This window comes from Pyrus communis, chromosome 6 (assembly GCF_963583255.1).
Source record: "Pyrus communis chromosome 6, drPyrComm1.1, whole genome shotgun sequence".
Taxonomy (NCBI): domain Eukaryota; kingdom Viridiplantae; phylum Streptophyta; class Magnoliopsida; order Rosales; family Rosaceae; genus Pyrus; species Pyrus communis.
In genome coordinates, this window is record NC_084808.1 from 24,989,055 (window position 1) to 25,004,037 (window position 14,983).

Consider the following 14,983-nt stretch of genomic DNA (forward strand, 5'->3'; position numbering starts at 1 on the left):
AAGCAACCATTGAAAGAAGAAGTCACCCACAATTCTTCGATATTCTCCTTTTTAATTAGGTTGGTTGTATATTTCGTAGGGATTTGACCTGTAACAGTTGGTTGATTTCTTTGTTTCCAAGTCACGCTTTGATTTATTTTGCTGTTGAAACTTGTTTTTCTTGGGCATAAACGGAAGCGTGTGAGGAATGTATGCCCGGTTGCATGATAGAATCTCTTCGACTACACGTCTTAACTCAAAATAAATAAATATCTTGCATAACCAAGTCAGACACAGTACGTGCGAAAAAAGCAAACTATACAATTACAACCATTTTGATATAACAAAGTTTGTAAACATATTTCCTTCCTTGATCCACAAATTATATACATTTATTTAGCTAAAGAGAAACAAAGAAAGAAAATGCCCGGCTCCTTACTCATACGTCTTTTGAATTTTTTCTCAAGACACCAGCAACTTGATAAATTATGTCATACATGCCAACGAGGGACGTATAAATCTTGGGGGAATTCAGATTTAGCATCGGGTGGGTCTGTCGTAAGTAGGAGGCAGGGAAGGGCAGTGCTCGTTCATGTTAGCGTATGGCTCTAGGGTGTTATATAGAGGTAGTTCCATCCGGTATTCACCAAGGATCTGGCAGAATAGGAGCTTTTCATCCTTACCGTTGCACCAACTTGGCAAGCGGGTTTGGTTATCCTCAAAAATCTTAAGCATGTATGCATCACGAATCTGCGAGCAAGTGCAATAATATGACTTAGAGAGTGAACTTATGAAGTAATATTGGCATGGTGCATTTATGAAAGCGAATGAAAACAAATTAAGTGCAAAATGACTTACAGTGAACTCAGTAACTTGTATAGAGTTGGAAATAGGACCGAAAATCCCAGCTTCTTTATACATTGCAAGAATAAAAGCAACACATGTGGTCGATTTTCCATCACTATATACCCATTCATCTTGTTCAGGAATTGTAAGCAAGTGATCAAAGGCCATTTCGCGGCTTTCAACCTCAGCTAGAATCTCATACAGGTCCAAACCCTACGAGGGAAAACACAAGTGAAAATTGAGAAACAATTCAATATGAAGCAAGCAGATAAAATACTTGAATAAACATAAAAGATAATTAGAATTCCTAAGCAGACCTCTTATCATTCATTTCTAAAAAATAAAACAAAAAAGAAGTAAACAGACTGGTGTACGATGTGAAATAACATGATATATAGTAACCTCAAGTGAAGCACAGTTACCTCTGTACCAAGCCGCTTGTTGAGAGCCTCATTCCACATATTTGCAGCATATGCAGGCTGCATTCTGGTCCACATAGACATGACAGAAACAACCTGAAAACAGGAGCTTCCATTTAGGATAAAAACTTAATAAAACCAAACATGCTACATCCAAAAAACCATACATACCTACGTAGTACAAGTGTGGATACTAATCATAATACGCATTATGAAGCTTGTGTGCACATGTGCGATAACAATATAAAATAAACTGACAACCAACACAATGAGACTGCACTTCATTTACAAACAATTTCTATAATGCTTATTGTACTAGAGCATATAAATTTTCAAAGAAGTAAATGCCATACCAAGTGAGTATCAAGAGGAGGAGGAAAGTTGTCGGCCATGGTGTCAATCCAGCTAAATATCATGTTGTGATAACCATATGGCTTCCCTGACATGCTCCGAGCATATTCCCATGCTGCAGTAGAATTGAATTTTGCACGCAACTCTGGATGCAAGGGAAGCAAGGCTATTTGGGGATTAGAACTATCCTTGAGTGCCAACTCCCACCACTCATCCCATGGAACCACTGCTATAATCTCTTCACCCTGCAATATTAATAAATGTAAATTACAAAAAGAAAAAAAACTAAGCACAATAACTCTACAAAAAGAAACGAACTGAGCAAAGTTGAAGATAATTAAGAATCTGTGCTAGGTTGTCATCTATTTAATTTTGTCCCTAAGCAAACGCTCATCATATGCTTATCACTATGATCCTAATTCAACTATCACCACTCTTAGCAATAACCAAAACATTTAGCTTAATTTCTATTCCAAATAAATCCAAAACCCATGAAATCAGTTGCTTCCATAAGCTTCAACTCAATGTACAATTGGTCCTGAAACCGTAACTTGTAGAAAACTAGGGCAATACCAATTGATAATAAGGGATAAAAGGCAACAAAGAAACCTACACGACAAAATCCAGACCCAACAAGCAAAAAAAAACATGAAATGTACATGGTGATCTTTATTTACTAAAGCTATGTACCATAGGGTGGACTTGTGCCACCCTATCGTCAACATTTTTTCCTTTATGAGCTACAGTACGTCCTTAACCCAATTCAAATTCATAACACTGTTTGAACACAAGGACAGTGCAACCATTAGTACTATAATATACTGAAAAAAATTGTGACATACTACTCTTTATATTTAACCACTATGTAAGGTCCTCGATGTGATACCTTTTCATTCTCATGTCCAGATTCACCAACCCATAGATTGCCCATCTCATCCTTCAAGCACACTGATGTATGGCCAGCAAATGCTCCCGTTACCCATTTTTCCAATGTCTCAAATCCACCCCATCTACCACGGATCTTTGAAACTGCTAGAAAATCACCAGAATGAACATCTGCGGGATTTATGGTTGTTTGCCACGGCTGAGAACGTTTTTCAAATGTTGCACCCATGTGCTTCTTCAAAAAATCCAAGTTTGCATTTTGACCCCATGCAGTGTTAGAAAACAGAGGCAAAACATCTATCAAAGAAAGCATTGTCCCCAGCATCCCTGATGGCATGAGAAACACAGAGACCCCGTGCTGCTTTACCTGCTCAACAGTCATCACAGTGTGTCAACTCGAATCAAATAAGTTTTCCTAGCTTATCGAAACAGATTACAGATGAATTTCATACATATTCCAACTCTGCAGATTCTTCCCACGAGTCGAACTTCAAAGTATGTTCTCGAGCAGAGAAGTAATAATCCCATGTAATACGATACGGTGTTGCAAAAACATAAAGATCCATACAGGCCCAGCTGTGTGCCTCAGAAGTCTGCAGATTAAAATTTGATAAACCATCCCCATCAACAATAAATTCTACAACTTAAAGTCCAAACCATGAATACCATAAACTGATTTCAGCTTGCCATTTACTCAGTTGAAAACAAAACCAATGAAAATTGTCGGAAATGCATTCAATTACCCAAACACTACCAAATTTCAAAATTTATAGAACAAAAGCAAAAGATCGAACCTTTAGATAGAGAACGCCACCTCCCAAATCGGATTTACCCCGATCGCCTTCGGTGAACTCGAGCCGGGCCTGGTTACCGGAAAAGCAAGCCCCTTCCCATTGAATCGAACTGTTATCAGGAGTCACCGCCCCAATAAAAGAAGGCAACAAATCCACAGCACTATGGAAATTGTTGAGCACCGGCCACGATATCTGCCTCGGCAGAACCGGAAGCACGTCCTTGATCCTAAGGGGCACCTTCAGAGCGTCCCCAAAGCCTAACCCTAACCCTAGTAAGCATAACAGAACTAATAGCAGCCGTGGAATGGGGGAAAATAGAGACATTGATTGGTGGTTGGATGGATGGGATTTTCCGGTAGAGAGAGCCCTAACCCTAACCCTAACCCTATCCCTAACCCTAGAATCTGGGGACGTGAAGCGAAGACGTCGGTCAACAATGGAGTTGAAAGAGGTGGTGATTATCCATGTTGGTTCTTGCTGGAGTTTTTTAGAAATTATTTTTGGAATTTTGGGTTTATTTTTGGATTTTCATTGACCGACTTTGATTTTGTTTTGGGTAGTTCGGACGTTCCCACGGGAATGCTGGCTACGTTCTGTTAGGTCCGTTGGATGATCAGTGTGAAACGACACCGTTTCTCCATAAGTATTCTGAAGTCCTTAATCGTGAAAATCAAGAATGACTTCATCTTTAAAAATGCGTTGTTTGAAAAACTTTTACGTAGAATAATTATAAAAAACAACGCGCACACATTTTTAATCGAAAAAAAGCTAAAAGAGAAACACATTAAGTTTCGAGTTTAGTCTATATGGTGAACTAAGTAGAGAAATGAATTAGAATTACGTGAGGCAAACTGAGTTAGTTAATTTTGACAGGAATGTACTACATCAGCCAAGCTCTAACTGCATACAATAGATATATACATCATGAACTGAACGTATACAATTGATGTCATACAAACTGACCACCATTCGAAGAGAACATCGTTGCGAAACGGGTCTCATCTACCTTGATACCTTGCCCTCCTTTTCGTCAAGAGACGCGGCGATCTTTAAAACAATGCATATGATTTTAGGCCGACCAATTTGACATCCCATAGAGGAATCAATTTGAGTAGCAAGGAAGAACAAGAACACTGTCTTCCACCGCCATCGGTTGCCTGAATGGATTTAACTGAATCTACAAGGCAGAGGCATGAATTTTGGTATGATCAGATTAAGCAGTTACGGTTTAATGCAATACTATAATAACAGTTGAGTAAGGTTGACGCACAGGGATATCGAGGGGATGGCCAGTTACGCTGCTTACGCAACGAGCTCCAAGATGACAAGCTTCTTTGCAGTAATCGGAAAATACCGCTGGGATGTTCATATTCTTTATTAACTCCTGAAACACACAGCCATGCAACCAACTAAATTAAGAGAAAAGGATTAAAATAACGGAACCAAAACAAGAGATGATTAGGTATCAAAAACTGACAATAGTCGGTGACCAGCTTGAATAGGCAGCATTTTCTGCATTTGGAGCAAGGACTAAGTGAGGGGATAAATCCTACACACATTTAAGAAGTCATGAGAAACTGCAAAATGGAAAACCGATAAGGCTAAAGAGAAAACACATGATTCTTAGCATGAATTTATGTCCATTGAAAGAGACAAGAATACAACCTTAGTTATATCCATGTAACGGTCATGATAAAAGCCGCTTCTAAGCTGCAATGTAACTGCTGAAGGTTCACTAGTATGTACATCCCCGCTGACAGTCTCACTTGAGGATTTACAAATGCAATCTCTATCAAGGCCAAGTGCATAATTGGATAACGCGACCATCTCGCCATCCCTATCCATCTCAAAGAGTACAGGGAGAATCAAATATGAACGAGAGATCATTTCTCCACAAGATTGCAAACACAATTAAGCAATCCTTGTTTTATCTTCATGAATGCAGTTCAATAAAAAAGGAATGTACATGAATACCAAGCAAAAGATCATATCAAACTGTAGAACCAACCTATGCTGTGGAATCGAAGGCCCAACAAGCTCTATATGCATGTTCATGTTAGGGAAAAGTGCACGCAACTCTGAGAAGACAGAAAGCTGAAGAAGCTCTTTCTCAGGGCCTGACAAGTTCAGTTCATGTATTGAAATTTCAATGTAACAATTATAGTAAATCATAGATATCAAACCCGACAACTTCCAGGATGACAGTTAAAAATTTGTAATAAGTTAGAAATTTGAAGGAAACACATACCAAGATAGTGTATGTACAAGTTGTTGCTTATTCCAGAAGTCCAGCTTCCCAAACCAGCCACTTGAGTGGCATAGTAAATTGTACGAGGCTGAAATGAAAAGCCGGATGTTAATAATTTTAACAAATATCCACACATCCCAAAACGAGCAGGTCTACAGCATTTAAATTGGACTCATGAATTTGGATGGGAGCAAAACTTAAATTAGACTCCCATGTACTCAAGCCAACTAGGTATCTTTCCTTAATATGCATACTCCCAACTGGTTACAAATTGTTCGGTTTGATTTTATACACAAATTCTAACACTCAACTAAAACACCTATCATACCCAATGGAGAAGCAACGCAACAGGTGAATGCAGCGGGATGGACCTCCACTCACAGTTCTGCTTCCAACTGGTTAAACACTCAGATATCGTAACAGAAGGATCTGCATGTTGATATTATAAATCGAGGATCTGCAAATGTAAGTCATAAATCTATAAACATCAACTTCTCTTAAATTATCTTATAAGATGAACAAGACGATACCAGTACAAGGGCAAAATATATTCGAGAGATCCCAAGAATTATTTAACCTGCAAATGGTAAGATATAACGGACCGGAATTAGAATCAATGTGGAAAACAATAGAATACAGAGAAATTCAGATGTACCAGGTAGAAAGAACCTTAAACAATCAAATGAAATAACTGAATCCCCACAACCACATTCCCATTTGATGGACCCCTATTTTTTCCAAGACTGAACACCTCCTCTCCTGCTTTACACACACCTAACAAGATCACACCAAAAGAGATATTATCAACGACGCCACTCAGATAACAGAAACGGCACTACTCAATGCTCTCCGTCTTACATAGAAATTGTTGATTACCTGAACAGTAGCCTGTTGAGTAAAAGTGAAAGGAAACTCTTTCAAGATATCCATATGCTTCATATGTTGCTCTAGCCTTCCACACTCTTCTTTATGATCAGGCCAATACGCAATCTAGGAGAAAGATTTATATGGTCGAAGAAAATCATGTCAAGCATGTGAATTTTAAGCCATTGAAAGTCAGAGGTAAACGAAGCCTCACCAAGTGAACAGCGTTCAACACCAATGAATTACAATACGCTGTAAGGCCCGTTAGTTAGAACAGTGTGCCCGACCCTTTGTACCCAAGTTCAAAACCTCCCCTTTGTAGATTAAAATAGTTTAGAATATCATATTGTTGAAATAAAAAAAAAAAACTTTTAACGAAAAATTCTCAAAACTGTTTACTTTAACGAAAAACTATATTTTTACACTAAAAAATCAATCATAATATTATTCATTTTACCCTTTATTTTGTCTTTATACTTAAAACTCAAAATTTTCAAGCACTTTTCATTAATTTTCCGAAAAAGAAAAAAAATAATGAAAAAAGAGAAGTAAGGAATGAGCAGTCCTACTAGCTCAGCTGCAATACAATTTTGTTGAGAGCTGCATTACCAAATCAACACCCTAAGCGTAACTCAACAAATAATTTAAATCCATTTATCCTTTCCACACAGACCATTTCTGCAGAAATTAAGATTAACCCAATTGCTATTATCTTAAATTAAATCTAAAACCATGATTACGATTGCATGATTTACTTAAAGCAAAAAAAATCGAAGAGAGAGAAGTACCTGGTGAGATACGGAGCAGAAAGCGACGGCTCCACAGCGAACACATTGTCTGGTGGGTGGGCCCGTGCACCGAGTTCCCAGTCACTTGCCGGCACGCTCCATCGTTTTCGCAGGAACTCTGCTCTTCCTCCGTTTGAACTTGGATACATTTATACGGTGCGGAGTCCGGCCCAAGGACTTCGTATTGGACAATCCTGGGCCTTTTGGAGGCTACCCGTATTTTTAATGAAGTTTAAAGCCCATTAATGTTTTGTTTGAAAATGTTTCTTTACTGATTTTTTTTTTCTTCGTACGAAAGCGTTTTTACTAAAAGTATTATATTTAGTAGCAGGATTTTTTTTTTATTAAACTTCAAAAGCTTCCTAGAGCAAGTGTTTCTTAAAATAAAAAAAAACACTTTCAAATGCTTGGTAAAACTCAGGAAAATAACCTTTTGTATAGAAAGTACTTCAGGAAGTTATACAGGAGCATTCCGTGTTACTAAATAGGGCGTCTATTCTGTGTAAATTAGGAAGATGAGTCAATAAGCAAAATATATATCCCACCTTTTAAGGAGTCGATTTTAGTGGCTGTTACAAGATTCTTTTAAGCTTTCGGTCATTTTCCTAATAATCAAACCCAACTGCTGATTTGAGTGATTAATTAGTTTAGTAGTTTAAGCATGCACAAACAACACACTAACTTTTCCCACCAAAAAAATAAACATTTTTGTATTTAAATCAAATGAAAATATATCCAATTACGAACATTATAGTAACAACTTCTTAGTTCTCACAAGTGCCTTCATGTTTGGTACAGATATTATAGCGTGCGTCCGCTGTATTGTGCTGAGATTGTATGTTTAGAGAATTAGGTAATTGATAGTGTTTATTCTTTTTCGTAGACAATTGATATTTACTTTACACTAATCCAACTTACAGAAAAAAGAGTTTGAACTCAAAGTTATAAAAATAGCACATCCACTCTAACCAATGTTTGCTTGGTGTGCATTGTTTAAAAAAAAAAATAGTGATCCCAAGTTAACAAGGTTCCCCGCTTTGCAAGGATCAAAGAGAAACTCCTATTGTACGCAGCTTTATCTTTACTTTACAAAAAAACTGTTTCCACAACTGAAACCGTAACCTTATTGTATGCATTGTTTATCTAAAGAAAATTGCTAGCCTACGGCCTACCACATGATGTTTTCACCCTTAATTATTCAGCAGCACCATCCCTAAACGCCATTAGAGTGATCAGATTCCATTTTCCTAATCTTATTGAATAATAATATTTTATATTCACATAGTATCCCATTCCTCAGTTCAGTCAATTGTTCCCCTCTCAAAAACTTTCATTGTGGTTGAAAAATAGCAAAGGTGTCCTCATTGCCTGTTTGGCATACCAAGACAAAAATGCCCCAAATCACACTTCCATCCACATTTAATATTACCGCCTAGTGATATTTTTCTTAACTTATAAATGAGAAGTATTCGGATCGATTCTCACCAAAGACAAATTCGAACTAAATTATTATGGCTAATACATTACAAGTCTTAGCCACTTCCCAACCCCTCAATGTAGATAATACGAGTATTAAAAAAATCACACTCCTGTTGCAAAAAAGTGAGATGCCATATCTTTAAAGAAAAAGAAGGATCATTCACAGCGTGATTCTATCTCTTTTTACTACCAAAAGACACGTATAATATTAATTTCTATTCTTGCATCTCTTTTTAGTATTGTGAGTAAGATCCATAAAATAAAAACACTTCTCATTAGGGCAGATATTTTACGATGGAGGTGTAACATACATCATATATGATACTTTTTTTTTTTTTTTTTGATGAAATATATGACACATTTTGATAGATTGCAAAGAAATGTATTTACCATATGGTTACTAACGCTAATATATGACATTATTTTAAGGCTTAAATGTGAAAATGGTTCCTATGTTTTAGTCATTAGATCAATTCAGTTCTTGTGTTTTCAATTTGGTCAATTTGATCTTTGTGTTTATCTCTGTTAGCAAATTAAGGACATTTCCATCTAATTTATGTAATTTTTTTATTTATAAATTATTATAAACTTATTTATGAAATTATAATTTATTTGATTTAAAATATTTAAAATGAAATAAAATTAAAAATTAAAAAAAAAAGTATTCTCCTCCCAACTCTCCGACCTCCTGTCTAACATTACCCCATATCTTTTCTGTGTCAAAATCTTAATCATTTTTCAGATTGGAAGTTTTATTTCTTGTAAGTGTTATTTCTCATTGATTTGCATTTTTATGTAAAGACAAAAGGTAATAATTTCTCATACGATTTTTCCTATAAGTTTTTTTAAAACAGATTGAATGAAATGTCCTTAATTGGCTAACAAAGACAAACACAAGGATTAAATTAGCCAAATCAAAAACACAGGGACTAAATTGGCCATATGACTATAACACAATGACCATTTGACATTTAAGCCTTATTTTAATGTCATTTAAGGGTAATTTTAGTCTTTCCAAACTAATGTGAAACGAAACAAAAGTTATAAAAGATAGTGCTATTTATCTTCCACACACTCTTGTTACTTTTTGGTCATTGATCTTCTTGAATTCATTCGATTTGACGGTCGAAAATTGAGAGGGTTGTATGAAAAGTAAAAATAGATGTATGGATAACACTATCTATTCTAAAATGGGCTCATTGCATGGACGATGGTCGTAGGATCTAATAATTAAAAATTCAACGATTATGGATCATAGTCTGTGGTATGTGTCGATCCATAATAAAGAAACTTAATCAAACAATTATAAGTAAGAGTTTTGAGTTCAATTGTAATTCGTTTTCAACCTTAATTGCATGACCGAATATGCTCCACTTCATACATCTAGTTATGGTGAACTGGCATATAGGCTATCCGTTACCTTCCATATTCTAACCCGTATCGACCCAGCTTGACCCGATGAATGTATTTGGGACAATGCCGAGTTACGACCCCACATTATCAACGGTCTTTTGATAATCATGTAAGAGGAATGGTGACAGATTCTTTTAAAAGTGAGATTGTTTAATAACTTGGTACTATGGTCTAATGGTATTCTTATTCACATGTAAGTAAGAGATTTTAGGTTCAATTCTCATCAAATACGAATTTGAACCGCATTATTGCTAACCCATTGTAAGGGTAAACCCACCGAGTGGCGGATCCAAGAAATAATATTATGGGGGTCAGTAAGAATAGAACGTGTAAATTTTTTTTTACTAAAAATAGCATGCATGTTGTCATTTCATCGAATCTTGGTAGGCCTGAAGTCATTTGGAAAGGCATATGCACACCTGTTAATGTATGCAAGGGGCAGCACCTAAGGTATCCATGAACATTCACTGAGTCTTGGTAGGCCTGAAGTCAGTTGGAGGGCATGTATGAAGCCAACTCTAATCTTCAAAAGGTCAGCACCCAAGGTATCTATAGACATTCACCAAAATTCAGAGGGTCAGCACCCAAGGTATCCATAAACATTCACCAAAGTTCGAAAGGTCAGCTGACCCCCCCTAGGGGCCCTCAATGCATCCTCCACTGAGCCCACACTCCCCTTTCGCATTGAAAAAAAGTGAGAATTTTTATAGACTTTCTGACACCACACAACTTAATGTCAAATTTTTTATACCAATATCATAAAACATTGTATCAAAAGCATGAAGTGACATAGAATCAATAGAGAGTCTAGCATTTGTCATCATGGAAAGGTGTAAGGGCAATATAATTTTGTGGGACCCAATTGATTCCCTAAAGTTGAGTTTAAGTTTGACTAATATGAAATATAGTGTTATTTTATAGGGTCTAATTGTACAAAAGGGATCAGGATCCTCAGATTCCTTTTGTAGGAATCCCAAGGATCCAATAATTATATCAGTTTATTGTATATAGTGTGGTAAAAAATTATTTAAAATTTAAAACTGAATATAAACAGTACCTAACGAAAGCTGAACGCAAAATATACGATGAACGGACATGATTGCTTGATCTCCGAGATCCCCACAAAAGGAATCCGGTGAGAATCCTGATCCGTAAAAAAAAGCTTGTCTAATGGAATGCTTTTCATGTTTACAAAGTCAACCAATTCTTATTAATAATACGTGGCAAGGGGAATATTAGAAACCTTTGTTTATGTTTCTAGTTGCTTTAGAATATTTCAAGCCATAATTTTTTATTTTTTGGGTCAAATTCAAGCTATAATTCAAGACACCATAACAATACGGTTGGTGTAAATGCATGCATCCACCTCGTAGTAGTTGTTGGAATGCATGCGTCCTCAACAATTTTAAATGAGTACAATGTAGGTTTTATTCATGAAAGGAACTAAGAAGAAGGTTTATGGTTTATGAACTGTGAAGACTTGTTAACTGTGTTAACACATGATCCTTTTTTACTTTCAAAATAGTACAAGCCAGACAAAAAACCTAGAAAGGCCTAATAAAAGACAAGGCCCAAAGAAGAAAAGGAAATCCAAGGCCCAATGGAATTGGAAAGAGGCATTTATGAGCGCTGTAGTAGACCGCTCATCAGTCTGGTTAGACCAAGTAACATAAAACACCTTTCCAACCGACAAGAACACGTGAGAAGACTGACAACGTTATGGCACAAGGCTCTAGGAACAGGCCTACTCAAACACCAATCAGGCCATGTGTTGGCCACCAATCAAATGTAGAAGTTTAGGACATGGCATAAGGTGGTCAGGCCACTACTCGGAAAAGACATTATTGACTACTCATGGCCTAGCAAGTCGTTTGGCATGTATTGACCTAGAAGAGTGTGCGATCCCGACTGAACGATTGTCACTTCATCGCTGAATATTTGTTGATGGGTGAAAAGGTTGCCAGCACACCAGTCTACATAGCCAGCATATTAAATGCTAGAAAAGTAAATGTAGTGAGCCCAAGGATTTTTGGGTTCAGTGAGGGCCTATATAAAAAGGTGAGAACCTCTTGTAATAGGGTCGGACGATTGAGAAGAGAGGGAATACTAGTCTTTAGTCGAGCATTACTTGTAACCTTCAAATCAATATAATACGAATAACACAATGGATGTAGTCCAGTTTTGAGGGGCGAACCATTAAATTTTGAGTCTATTTATTTCATAACTTTGATCCAAGCCCACCAAGGGCTAATTGTTCTAGTTTGTTTGTTTTTTTTTTTTTTTTTTTTTTGTTAAGGGACAACTGGTGGCATGCCATGGTTATCCATCCATTTCGGGGGCCGAGAAGACTCACATAAGCATTTTAGCCTCCTCCTGACAACAATAACATGGATTGAGGTTGGTTCAATAATAAAGGACATACCGTTTATGTTATATATAATATGTCTATATCACTGCAACGTTTTCTCTTGTTATTACCCAATACTGATACCAATTTGTCCTCTAATAAGCGACAGACAATTGAAATAAGAACTTTTGCAAGTGTACAGACTAACAATAGTAACTTAAGATTTTATTGTCTCTCAATGACTATTGATCAATGATGCAAAAGATCTTACCATACATCGATGACCGATCCACAAGAAGCATGTTGAAGAGCAACTCTGACCAGGGGCGGACCGATTGAGGGGCAAGGGGGGTCGACTAATCCTCCGAACTTTGGTGAATCTTCACGGATGACTTGGGTGCTGCCTCTTTGAAGGTTAGAGTTGCCCTTCATATGTGGCCTCCAACTGCTTGATAAAATGCGTTAGAGAGGTGCTGCCCTTTACAATCTAGTCTTAATATAATTTATCTTTGGCTTATTTGTTGCTTATGATTACAATTGTAAGAAGAAGAAAAAAGAACCAAGTAAAAGACTATCCAAAAATGCAAAATAAATGAAATGGTAATTTTAGAGAATGAACAAAGCATCATCATTCTTGGACAAACATATTAATGGGGTGCAATGATATTAATCAATTTGTTAGTGTGTTCAAAATGATCTTTTGTTACGCATTTATATGGGAGCAGCGTTGAAATATATTAGTTACCTACACAAATGAGACATTAACAGGTGTGTAATATGCCTTTGCAAATGACTTTAGGCTTACCAAGACTTGATGAAATGACGATATACATGATATTTTTGTTTAAAAAAATTTGCGCGCTGCACGTGCTATTCTTACTGACCCCCTAATAATATTTCCTAAATCCGCCACTAACTGTGACTAGCACAACTCAAATTGATTTATATTATGATTAAACAATTTAGTTTGGGGTAAAGTAATGAACAAGTGTGTACCAAACGTTGGGGGTGAAATTATGTCACACGTTGAACCAAAATCGGATGAGACATGGTGAGGTGATCAAATTGCTTGTAAGAATACAATTACCCAATAATCCGCCCTATTTAGCGGTAATAATAAAATAAATAAATATATACATATGTGTGTGTGTGTGTGTGTGTGTGTGTGTGTGTGTGACTACAAGAGAGATGGAAAATCAATCTTGGAAGCGATGGTGATATCCCAAAAGATTTGATATTATACAGTATCTGAAAAGAAAATAATTTTTAGAATTTTGGTAGCAAAACTCAGGAAAAAAAGCCTATTGTATGGAAAATAGTTCAAGAACTTATGTAAGAGCATCCCGTGTTATTAAATAATGCGTCTAATCTGAATAGATTAGGCATACAAAGTGTTCCAACTCATTTTAGTAGAAGAAGCACTTTTTTACATCTGAAAAAGCTTTTAGCAATTCTAAAGGTCCAATAGTAGTCATTTTCATGCCCTTTTATGAGGAAGATGAGTCAGTAAGCAAAATATATATCCCACCTTTTAAGGGGGTCGATTTTAGTGGCTGTTACAAGATTCTGTGCTTTTCTTCTAAGCTTTCGGTCATTTTCCTAATAATCAAAACCCAACTGCTGATTTGAGTGATTAATTAGTTTAGTAGTTTAAGCATGCACAAACAACACACTAACTTTTCCCACCAAAAAATAAACATTTTGTATTAAAATCAAATGAAAATATATCCAATTATGATCATTATAGTAACAACTTCTTAGTTCTCACAAGTGCCTTCATGTTTGGTACAAAAATTCTAGCGTGCGTCTGCTGTATTGTGCAGATTAAATGTTTAGAGAATCAGGTAGCTGATAGTGTTTATTATTTTTCAGAGACAATTGATATTCACTTTACACTAATCTAACTTACAGAAAAAAGAGTTTGAACTCAAAGTTATAAGAAGAGCACATCCATCATAACCAATGTTTGCTTGGTGTGCATTGTTTTAAGAAAAATAGCGAACCCAAGTTAACAAGGTTCTCCGCTTTGCGAGGGTTGAGAAAAAATGTTTATCGTACGCAGCTTTACCTTTACTTTACAAAAAGCTATTTTCACGACTAATGATTGGAACTCGTAACATTTTGGTGTGCATTGTTTATCTAAAGAAATTGCTAGCCTACGGCCTACCACATGATGTTTTCACTCTTAATTGTTCAATAAGAGAGATTTTTCAATGTGACGGGAACATAGGGTAGTACATCATGTGTTACTATACAAATTATGGGATATGTGTGTTAAAAAGTTAATAACTTAAAAAATAAAAATTTCCACCATTTATATGAAAGCACGTAATGTACCATTCATATTTCGATCACAATAAAACTTTCTTTGTGGTTGAAAAAAAGAGAAGGTGTTCTCGTTGCCTGTTTGGTAAAGAGATATCCATTACTCGTACAAATCAAGACAAAAATGCCCCAAATCACACTTCCATCCACACTTAATATTATTGTTTAGTAATATTTTTCATCATTTATAAACGAGAAGTCTTAAAGTCAATTATCGTCAAAGATAAATTCGAACTAAATTATTA

At 36.2% G+C, this 14,983-nt stretch overlaps 1 protein-coding gene and 1 pseudogene across 1 annotated transcript; both read right to left on the reverse strand.

Moving 5' to 3' along the window:
* Positions 1 to 221: 221 nt before the first annotated feature.
* Positions 222 to 3,831, reverse strand: LOC137737012 (uncharacterized). Its single transcript, XM_068476354.1, has 7 exons — positions 3,275 to 3,831; positions 2,933 to 3,073; positions 2,482 to 2,847; positions 1,598 to 1,840; positions 1,248 to 1,340; positions 838 to 1,038; positions 222 to 729 (listed from the first exon to the last, which is right to left on the reverse strand). The coding sequence occupies exons 1-7, from the start codon at positions 3,596 to 3,598 to the stop codon at positions 517 to 519; spliced, it is 1,581 nt and encodes a 526-aa protein (XP_068332455.1). The 5' UTR covers positions 3,599 to 3,831; the 3' UTR covers positions 222 to 516.
* A 512-nt stretch (positions 3,832 to 4,343) lies between these two features.
* Positions 4,344 to 5,996, reverse strand: LOC137736302 (uncharacterized; annotated as a pseudogene).
* Positions 5,997 to 14,983: the final 8,987 nt, after the last annotated feature.

Excerpts from the sequence above, each read along its gene's own strand:
- LOC137737012 (XM_068476354.1), bottom strand. The coding sequence starts at position 3,598 with ATGTCTCTATTTTCCCCCATTCCACGGCTGCTATTAGTTCTGTTATGC. Across the intron at positions 2,848-2,932 it reads AATCTGCAGAGTTGGAATAT|GTAAAGCAGCACGGGGTCTC; the intron begins GTATGAAATTCA and ends ACTGTTGAGCAG. Across the intron at positions 1,841-2,481 it reads CTGGACATGAGAATGAAAAG|GGTGAAGAGATTATAGCAGT; the intron begins GTATCACATCGA and ends TTAATATTGCAG.